Source organism: Lipotes vexillifer, unplaced genomic scaffold (assembly GCF_000442215.2).
Source record: "Lipotes vexillifer unplaced genomic scaffold, Lipotes_vexillifer_v1.1 scaffold496, whole genome shotgun sequence".
NCBI classification, from domain to species: Eukaryota; Metazoa; Chordata; class Mammalia; order Artiodactyla; family Lipotidae; genus Lipotes; species Lipotes vexillifer.
In genome coordinates, this window is record NW_006786690.1 from 678,110 (window position 1) to 687,907 (window position 9,798).

At 60.1% G+C, this 9,798-nt stretch overlaps 2 protein-coding genes across 3 annotated transcripts in view; one reads left to right on the forward strand and one right to left on the reverse strand.

Moving 5' to 3' along the window:
• MAP3K6 (mitogen-activated protein kinase kinase kinase 6) overlaps window positions 1–1,903 on the forward strand; it is an 11,162-nt gene extending 9,259 nt beyond the window's left edge. The window contains exons 24-30 of the mRNA XM_007459090.1: window positions 1–23; window positions 303–408; window positions 685–853; window positions 944–1,056; window positions 1,150–1,223; window positions 1,518–1,594; window positions 1,813–1,903. Coding sequence (XP_007459152.1) covers window positions 1–23; window positions 303–408; window positions 685–853; window positions 944–1,056; window positions 1,150–1,223; window positions 1,518–1,594; window positions 1,813–1,903 — 653 coding nt within the window. The remainder of the gene's footprint in view (window positions 24–302; window positions 409–684; window positions 854–943; window positions 1,057–1,149; window positions 1,224–1,517; window positions 1,595–1,812) is intronic.
• A 476-nt stretch (window positions 1,904–2,379) lies between these two features.
• On the reverse strand, window positions 2,380–8,404 carry SYTL1 (synaptotagmin like 1). 2 transcript variants are annotated; one of them, XM_007459093.1, is made up of 14 exons: window positions 8,214–8,404; window positions 7,084–7,232; window positions 6,789–6,861; window positions 6,662–6,707; window positions 6,171–6,207; window positions 5,822–5,925; window positions 5,591–5,683; window positions 5,187–5,353; window positions 4,818–4,914; window positions 4,319–4,477; window positions 3,965–4,043; window positions 3,742–3,841; window positions 2,728–2,933; window positions 2,380–2,519 (listed from the first exon to the last, which is right to left on the reverse strand). In XM_007459093.1, exons 1-14 carry the CDS (start codon window positions 8,402–8,404, stop codon window positions 2,380–2,382), a joined length of 1,641 nt encoding a protein of 546 aa, XP_007459155.1. The 2 variants fall into 2 exon arrangements, with proteins under 2 accessions (XP_007459155.1, XP_007459154.1); XM_007459092.1 differs by having other exon boundaries at window positions 6,171–6,243.
• Window positions 8,405–9,798: the final 1,394 nt, after the last annotated feature.

The following is a 9,798-nucleotide window of genomic DNA, read 5'->3' on the forward strand; positions in this document are numbered from 1 at the left end:
CGCTCTTCGCCTTCCCGGATGCGGTGAGGGATCTTTCTCAGTTAGGGCTGCCCAGTAAGAGGTAGTAAGCTCCCCACGCTTGGGAATGTACAAGGACTTGATGTTGCAAGATTCCATGTCTTCTCCGATAGAACCATCGGGAAAGGGACATCTGCCCAGTCCTAGCTTCCCAGCCCCTCCTTTGATCCCAAGCCCGCCCACCCCACTTGCCTCCGATAGAAGACTTTCTAGGCCTTTCCAACTCAGGCCCCATCTTTGTTTGAAGCTCAGCAGTCTCAGCCGCACCCTTCCTCCTGCTCCAGGTGAAGCAGATCCTCCGCAGGCGCCAGATCCGCCCACACTGGATGTTTGTGCTGGACTCGCTGCTCAGCCGCGCTGTGCTGGCAGCCCTGGCTGTTCTGGCCCCAGGTGGGTGGGGGATTGGAGCCTGCCTGCCTGCCTGCCTGCCTGCGGGGCGAGGATGTGATCCTTGGGGGCGTGGCGAACGCAAATAGGGCAGGTAGGGGCGTGGTCAGCGAGGCCCTGGCTTGACCGGCGCCAAGCAGGGGGGTGGCATAACCAAATGGTTATCTCCCAGGCTGACACTGCCTAGCCTGTGCCCAGAGCCCCGCATCCTCTGCCGATGTCTGGGGTCCTAAATGGGCATTCTCGCCCTGCCTGAGTTCACCCCACTCGGATTGGCAGAGGCGGAGAAGGAGGCTGTCCCACCGAAGTCGGAGGAGTCCAATGAAGAGGAGTCCCAGCGGAAGCAGCAGGAGACCCCAGTCCAGCGGAGCCTGCTCCCAGGGGAACCCGAGCAGGGAACCCCACCTTCGATGGTGCAGCTGGGCCTCTTGCGAGCAGAGACCTATAGGTACAGCTTCTGGGACTCGCCCATAGCCTCTGCAGGAGCTTCACCCCTACCTACGCCCCCTCCATTCTATTGCCTTCTGCCTTCTAACAGGCTACGAGATGTCCTGGCTGAGAAGGAACGGGAGTGCCAGGCCCTGGTGCAGCTAACCCTACAGCGCGTCAGTGGGGAGGCCAGGACCTGGGCCCTGGCCTCAGAGCCCCCAGGTGAGTGGGAGCAGTCTGGGGAGCTCGAATGGTGGGTGTGAGGCAGCTTCTTGGCAGAGGCATCCTTGGGTTCACCAGCTTTCTTCCTGACAGCTGCTCTCACAGTGGACCATGGCCTGGTGCGGTGGCTACAGGAACTGAATGTGGATTCAGGCACCATCCAGACGGTGAGGGGGCGAGTATTGGCAGTCCCTGACCCTCACCAACCAAAGACTCCACCTATGCCCATCTTTCAGCTCTTCTCACTTTCTCCCTCTGATGCAAAGGATCTCAATACTGAATTAGCCCTTTGTATATGCCTCCCATTGGACAGATGAGAAAACTGAGGCCCAGAAAGGAGTGTGATCTGTCCTAGCATGTTGGTAGTAGAACAGAGCTAGTTCCTGGGTCTCTGGACCCATCTTTCTCTGATTTTACCTTTCCCTGTTTTTGTGTATGTGTCTTTCTTTGTCCACAACTAGCTACTGAACCACAGCTTCACCCTCCATGCCTTACTGACCTGTGCCACTAGAGATGACCTCATCTACACACGCATCAGGTATGTCCTGGGCCCTTGAGGGATAACCCACACATATGGCCTCATGCTGGCCAGATCCTGACACCACCCCGCTAGTTACAGGCCTGCCTGGGTTCCTCTCTGAAAACTATAGGGACCCTAGGGTCCCTTGGGGACAGAGGGGGCATCAGGCAGACAGTGGGTACCAGAGAGCCCAGGGCCTTCTTCTGCCTGAGCCTCACTGAGCCTGGTGCCCCCAGGGGAGGGATGATATGCCGCATCTGGAGAGCCATCTTGGCACGGCGAGCAAGGTCCACGCCAGTTACCCCTGGCCCGCAGGAGGCTGAATGAGGACATCAGAGATGGGAGGCCAGACCCAAGGATGGATGAATGCAGGAAACACAAGAGGCTTCTGACACACCTGCCCCAGGACCCAGGGGCACCTGGAGGAGGCCAGGTGGGTGGGGGGCAGGGTAGGGCCCAAGCCTAGCCCCAGTGGGGGGAACCAACGAGAGAGGTGCCTCAAGCTCACGGAGTGCCGGCGGGCAAAGACTATTAAACAATACTTTTGTACCCTTGGGCCTTGGTGATGTCAGAAGTATGGGGAGGAGTCCTAGGACCAGCTCCCTAAGGTCTTCATGTCTGAGTCTAAAGTCCCTTCATCTGGCGCTCTTCACTTCCCTGCTGTCACTGCCCTCCCCACACTCCCACCCCCAAGCCGACATCAGCCCGTTGTTGCCCTCAGAATAGACTTTATTGACTTTAGCCAAGGGCAGGCCCTGAGATGGGGGTCCAGAAAGAGGGGTTTTGTAGGGCTTGTAGGGCAGCTATGTCCTGGGGGCCAGGTTCGTTCTGAGGGGCAGAAGGCCATGCACCCACTCACATGGCCGCTCCAGGAGGGTCTGCCACATCTGCCTCTCCTCAGGTGTGGAGTCCATCCAGGGCACCTGGAGCCCATAGCTGCTGCCTAGATGTGGGCGGGCAGGGGTGGAAGACACGGTCACACTGGACACCCCAGGTCCCAAGGAACACCTGCCTGGTCCCAGATCATGCGCTATCACCCTCACATTCTCTGTGGACACCAAAGCTCAGGAAAGGACAGAGAAGGGCCCAGGGCCACGTATCAAGCCCCTGCCTCCTAGCATTGGGTCCCCTCAGGGCTCTGCCCCACTCACCGGTGCCCAGACTGAGGCGTGTGCCCCCCAGCTGGCGACTGGCCAGGGGCCCATGGTCCCAGAGAGAGAGCTCAGCACAGGCCTGGTGCAGGTCAGCAGGACCGAAGCCATCATAAACCATGGTGTGATTGAACGTGGGGCTGAGGCTGCGTCGCACCACCCTTGTCCGTTGGCGGCTGGCCTGGCTGTCATCAGGCAGCACCAAACTGTGGGGAGGTGGGCTGGTGTCAAGTGGCCACGCCCTCACACTCCCCAGAACCAACCAGTCACCGAGTCCTACCCATACTTCCTCACAATGTCCATGTCCTCTGGCTCTTGCCTGAGAACCGGCCTCCTACCCTCAGTATCCTGGGACCTTTGCGCCAACCTCCTCTCAGATCTCCTGCCTTTAAAAGTTACAACACCTATTCACAGGACCCCAGAGTAATGTCTCTGAAATGCAGTTCTGCTACTCCTCAGCTCAGGCACCTTCACAGCCCCCCAGGAGTAGTTTCCAAACTTTTTAAAGCCTTGGAGCCCTTCCTGCAAGACAAAAATATTACTCAGAAGTACAAAACCTAAAAGAAAAACAATGTCTTTTGTTGAATCAAGGCTGGGAACTCAGAACCTCATTGGCCTACATCTGTTTTACTCTCTGAGGGTGGGAAAGCACCTGGAGGCACCCCTAGAATTCCTCCAGTGCTTACTTTCAAAACCACTGAACTGCAAGTTCAGGACCAAACCCCACAGCCTGGCTTTCCAGGTCCTCCATGGACAGACCCCTGAGACCTCCCAGGTCTCAGCCTCAGCTCTCCAACAAGTCCTATGCTCCAGTCACTGAAATGCAGCTGCTCAGAGGAGTCCTCAACTCTCCTGACTCCAGGCCTTTGCTCAAGCTGTCCCCTCCACCTCTGCTCAGCGGTCAAAGCCCAGAGTGGGGAATCAAGGGTGGGTGATCAGAAGGGGTTTGTTGAAGGTGGGGAGCTCCACTGCATGAGAAGGGAAGGGAGGCGGGGAAGTACCGATGCCCCTCACCATTGTATGTAGGTATCCAGGGATCTTGGGCGCAGAGGCACGAGGTCCTGAGCTTCCTTCACCCAGAAGTGCAGCTCCCCACTTGGGGGCAGTCCTGCACCTGCGAAGAGGCTCGGCTCAGGCCCTGCCCCAAGAACAGACACTTGCCCCTCACCCTTGCGGGACAGAGATTCCCCGCCTCTTAAGGCCTGTCCAGCTTGGCCTCTCGCTGGCGCTCACTCACCCTCAGAGCCAGCGGGCACGTACTTGAGGGACAGAGAGAGCAGTCCGCGGCTGGGAAGGTCTTCGGGAGAGGGCGGGACCTGCGAGAGGCGGGCTCGTCAGCGGGTGGGGACAAAGTCCTAGGGAAAAGGGGCCGGAAGGGAGCGGAGTCTCCAGACACCGACGGGGCGGGGTCTTGGAGGGGGCTGGCGAGAGAACGGCCTGGGGAATCCGAGAGCCCCGCCACCGGCAGTCAGGGATAGACCCCTGCATGGGGCCGTAAGGTTTCGAGGCTGACGGGGACTGGGGGAAAGCCCAGTGCGGTAAAGGCGGGAGATCTGCGCCGCGGGTCTACCCGCGCGGGCCAGCTGCTCACCCGGGGCTGCAGGGGGAGCCAGGTGGGCTCGGAGTCCCAGTCCCACGTGTCCAGGGGCACTTCGACTTCGCCCAGAAAGATGTTGCGACCCAGGTTTTCGCGGTGCCACACGGACAGGCTCAGTACGCGGCCCCTGAGCTCGGCCTGCGGGACGGAGTACTGGGGACAGGAGGCGTACTTTAATGAAGCAGCGTCGATGGCCCCGGCCTCAGTGTTGCGGGAGTGTTGGCTAGGGCTTATCCTACCACGGTCCTTGCTGGAAGGAATCCTGGGGAACTCCGGACGGTATTAATGGGGGTCTGGACTAGCGCCGCACCCACCTCTAGACTGACATGTTGGAGAGCCCGTTAATGCGAGGGCCTCCCTGCCGTTCCTCCCCCAGAATGGAGGACTGGAACGATCGGCAATGACGACACCATGGCTGCCCCCACCACCCGGTCCCTGCAGGAAGGGGCGTTCGGTTCCTTAATGGGGGGCCGCCCTGGCGTCGCAGCCTCACCCAGAGAGTCTCATTGAAGACCGGGTTCAGATTCCGTTTCTTCACTGAGGTCTTGCGCTTGCTTTGCTTATCTGGGAGGAGTTTGCTTTTGACGTAGCTGGAGCGGGGCAGGTGAGGACCGGAGGTGAAGGGGGACCCCTTTACCCCTCCAGCCCCTTCCAGCGCCTACTCCCCAGCCACAGCCGGGAACGCAGCTTCGCGTGCCAGGCCTCGTGCAGCGCTTTACAGGAGTTATCTCACCCAGCTCCCGCGTCTACCAAGAACGTTATTCCCATTTTGAAGATGAGGAAACTGAGGCCAAGAAAAGCGGTGGGGTTGGGCAGTGAGAGCGGCTCCCTAGCGCCCCCCCTCGCGGGGTCAGACACTCACGGGTCGGAGCGGCGGCGCCGGGCGGCGGCCAGGCCCTGGCACTGGATCACGTGCACGCGCAGCTGGGCGGCACCAGGCTCGTAGCGCAGCGCGAAGTACAGGGAGCCGCGCACCTGCACCGCGCCCGCCTCCGCCTCCCCGGACAGGCTCATTTGGCTGCTGCTCAGCTGCGGGCGGAGGGTGGGGAGGTCATGGCGGGCTGCGGGGCTCACGTCGGGGCCGGGGAAGGGGAGCGCGGAAGGTTCAGATGGGAGGGGAGGGGGGTAAAGTGAGGTAGCTTGCCTGGAGGCTGGAGTGTCAGGTCCGGGGGTCAAGGGAGGGGTCATGCAGGGGCAACGCCTCGGGATACGGGGAGGGGAGGCGCACCCCACCCCCACCGCAGGCCTTCTCCCTCACCCCCTCACCGTGGAGGAGCTGCTGCTGAGCACGCGGTCGAGTGACAGGTCGGGCCCCGGGGCCTCCTCCCCATTCTCCAGGATCTCGGACACCTCCTGGGTCTGAAGAGGCGGTAAGTGACGGGGGCGCCACCTAACCCCCCGCCCCTACCCGCGACCGCTCGCAGACTCGCGCAGCTGCACTCCCCGCCTGGAATCCGCTCCGGGTCTTGAGAGCAGCCGCGGGCCGCTCCCGCCTACCTGGGCAGGCGGGGGCTGCGGCTCCTCCTCTCCCCTCGACGGAGGCTCCAGCTCAGGGTCAGCCTCCTCGGCGGCGAAGGCCTGAACGCCCCCGGGGCCAGGGGCTGGGAGGGGCACAAACAGCTCAGCGAGCCCCTCCCCTGCCCGCCCTGCCCCTGAGCAAATTTGGAGGGACTGGTTTCCAACCCCCATTCAGACCCCAGCGCTGCCTTGCGGTCGCCGGTGGAGACCACACCTACCTGCTCCCTGAGCGGGACGAGGAAGGTGAACACAGGTGGCTGGGGTCACTCAGAGCTGCCTCTGATCCCCGCAACCTCTCTGTGCTCCCAACACACACCTTCCCACTCACCTTCTTGGGCCTGGGGCTCCTCCTCATGATCTGAAGCCTTTGGGGGGACATATGGTGAGGGGAAATCAGGTCCCTGAAAGAAGCAAGGGGTAGAAGTCACAGAGGGGGCCAGTGGTGAAGGGGTCAGAGGTTGCAGCTTCAGATTTTGCTGTGCCCTCAGGGCAGAGCTGGCAACCAGCTGCAGGACCAGTCTGGCCTGCACTTCACACCCCTTCACACCTCAGGGCCTGCCCTACCTAACTCCCAGGGTCCCCTTGGTGGCATCTGAGTCCTGGACCTCACCCAGCTCAGTCCACACTCCACCCCTAGTAACCAATTCAGAGTTTCCCTTAGAGGATGGGCCCACACCTCCATTTGACAGAGGAGGGTGACAGAGGCCCAGGCCAGGGTCTCCTGATTCTCAGGCTGGGCTCTTTCCCCAGCACATCCCACCTCCATGCCAGGGACACTGTACATTCATTCATTAGCCCATTCAGTCATTCATTACTCACCTCAGCCTCGCTGAACCTCTCTTGGGGGGCCTCGTCCATGGGGAGCCTGCGAGGAGGGAGAGGTATAGTCAGAGATGGGCCCCAGGTGACTGGGAGGCACCCTCCACTCCCTGCCCTGCCTCCTCACCTGAGCTCCAGCGCCTCTTCGGTCTCTTTCCCAGCAGCTTCAGCCTCCCCATCGCTGCCCTGAGCCTGGTCCCCTGCACCCAGGTGAGAAGTTCTGTGAAACTCTCTTCTCAGGATGTCTGGCCCTTGGAGATGCCCACCCACCTCCTGTAGCCCATGGAGGGGTGGTGCCCACCCAAAGTCACACAGTGCCAGGGGCAGCTGGAACTGAAACCAGGGGCCCTCTGTCCTCGTCCACATACACCCGGTGACCTGGGCTGCCCAAGGCGTGCCCCACTCTGGGGAGCTCCTCTCACCCCTGGAGCCCTTCTTCCTGCGGATGGAGGCACGAACAAGGTCAGAGCCAAGGTGGGTGTGGTGGTGCCGCTGGAAGCGTGCTTCCTGGAACCAGTCCCCTGTAAGGATCTTCAGCTGCCCAGGGTCTGCCAGCGATGTCCGGAGCTTGCTGGAGGATGGGGGAGGGTGTGGCTGTCACCACTCATGCAATCAACATTATTGCCACCCACTCTGTGCCAGGCCCTGTACCTGGGGCCAGGGATACAACAGCAAATCAGACTTGATCCCTGCTTTGGAGAAGCTCAGGTTGGTGGGGAGACTGAGTCCAGAATAGACAAGTACACTATAGTGAGGTAGAGCCATGATGTATGTAAGAGGGCCAGCTTTGCCTGTGAGAATACTGGAGGGCTTCCCAGAGGAGGTGACATGTGAATTGCTCTTAAATGACAAATTGGAGTTCTCCAGGTAGAGAAGAAAAATAATTATTATTCATTAAATGACTGTGTATAATCCTTCCTAATTCTGTGAGGTAGGGCTCGTTAGCTCCATTTTACAGATGAGGAGAGTGGTACTGGGGAGGTCCAAGGTTACAAGCTAGGAGGTGTCTGTCTGTCCCCAAACACTACTTGTAAGTCCCATGCTGCTCTGCCATTGTGCTCTTCCAGGCAGAAGAAACATCATAAAAGCGAAGGGTGTGTTCGGGGACTGTGGAGCACCCGAGTGGCTGTAGTGGACATTTTGTATGTGTGTGTCAGGGGATGAGGCTTACTGATGGAAGAGGCTGGCAGGGTCCAACCAGGGAGGCCTGTGGACCACGCTTCGGAGCTTGCCTCTGACAGGAGATGCTGAGGAACCATGTGAGGTTTCAGGAGAGGATATTAAAGACAGATCTGGAGAGTCCCAGCTGCAGCATGGAGGGTGGGCCAGAAAGGTTGAGCCCGGAGGCAGGGAGGCTGGCAAGGGAGCTGGTGCAGCCCCCCTGGGAGAGGTGATGAACTGAGCTGGCCAAGCGTGGAGTGGACCAGTGGGCAAAAACAAGACCTGCCCAGATATCTGACAGGCTGCACATTGGTAGGGGAGAGGGTGGGAGTCACCCAAGCCCCCCAGTGCCTGAGGCCCCTTCCTCTGGGGCTCCCTTACTCTGCCTTACCTGACCCGTCCCTCCTCCAGCTGGCGCAGGTGGGCATCTCGCTTCAGGACCTTGGCAATAGTCTCTTGCTCCTCCTCTGTCAGGAAGCTGAGATCCAATAGCCCATCAGCCTCAGGCTGTGGCTCATGTGCCATGAGGAGGCCAGGCAGGGACCAGAGCCCCTTTTGAGATGGGTGGCCCCTCTGGGGCATCAGCTGGGGCAGCGCCCAGGCTGGGCACACATGGCTCCCTGGGGGCAGAGCAAGGGTCAGGTAAAGGCCTGCCCATATACAGGGCACATTCTGGAGCCAATTGCCTTTTCTGCCCAAATATACACCCCCCCCCCATGGTGAGCGGGGTACAAGCCCAGGGAGGCTGAGATCAAGGTGGCATGAGATGCACTCGTCGACACATGCACACCGACACCCATGAACATACTCAGGGACACACTCAAAGACATGTAGAGACGCACATGCGCACACTGATACATGTAGATATAGTTCCCCACAGTGAGATGCACACCGGGTCACACGTGCACACTGACACCTATATAAAGACAGGCTCATGCATACCCGGTCCCCCAGAAAGGGCCCTACGCAGTCATAGGCCCAGATCCATGTCCAGACCAAGAGATGTATGTAACATATCCTTAAACCTGCACACAGGCGCATGCACACAGGGGAGACAAGGACCCACAGATGGGTTCACCTATACAAGAATAAGTCCAGGGACAAAGACCTGTCCTTAGATATATACAAATCACACACACTTTTGCACACACATACTGCATCCCCCAAACTAGATTGTGAGCTCCTTGAAGTCAGGGACAGGGCCTCATCCTTAAAGCCAGAACTGTGCACACGGCAGATGGTTAGTAAAAGTTTGACTAGTTAAATGCAGAAATACGTGCACCTGCACACACATGGGAAATGCACACACACGAACACGCAGCCAGACGCACAAGTGCACACACATATCTGCTCACCACCCTGCCCCGGGAATCTCCCAACTTGGGTCCTTTCCCTCCACCCTGCTGTGGCCTATTGGGCCTTCCTGTCTGGGGCAGCCTCCTCCCCAGCTCACAGCCTAACTTCCTCCCCTGGAGGTAACTGCTGCACCCACTCCCACGGAGGCCTCCAGCCCAAGGTTGCCCCTGATGCCAGCCCTGCCCCCTGGCCTGGAGCCCCTCCCTGGACCCCTTTACTCTGGCCACATGGGTTCCCCACGCCCTGACCCAGGACCTGGCTGGGGTGGGACCTGGTGGTGGAGGCCGAGTGCTGCAAAGCAGCTAAGGTACCATGGTGACTCAGGAAGGAAAATATTTGCCCAGCCCTGAGGGGCGTGTGGACGTGGCAGGGAGCCTGTGACTGGCCGTGGGCAAAGCCGTGGCCTGAGCCCGCTGGGCGGTCTCTCCTCTCCTCCCACCCCTTTGGTCCCCTCCCTCCCAGGGCACCAGGCAGGGCTGAGATGGGAAGAGGACACACAGCGGGCAGGTCCTGGCTTGTGCCTGCCGCCAGCCTGCGCTCTGTGCCCTCCCAGCTGAGTCAGCGAACCCCTCCCTCGAGCGAGCCCTCTCCCCCTGCTGCCCCACCCTCACGGCGGCGGG

Bases quoted from the DNA above. Each gene is read 5' to 3' on its own strand.
- SYTL1 (XM_007459092.1), bottom strand. From the start codon at position 8,404: ATGCCCCAGAGGGGCCACCCATCTCAAAAGGGGCTCTGGTCCCTGCCT. The intron at 6,244-6,661 runs GTGAGTAATGAA...TGCTTCTTTCAG, and splicing joins AGAGGTTCAGCGAGGCTGAG to GGACCTGATTTCCCCTCACC. The intron at 2,520-2,727 runs GTGAGTGGGGCA...GCCCACATCTAG, and splicing joins ACGCCTCAGTCTGGGCACCG to GCAGCAGCTATGGGCTCCAG.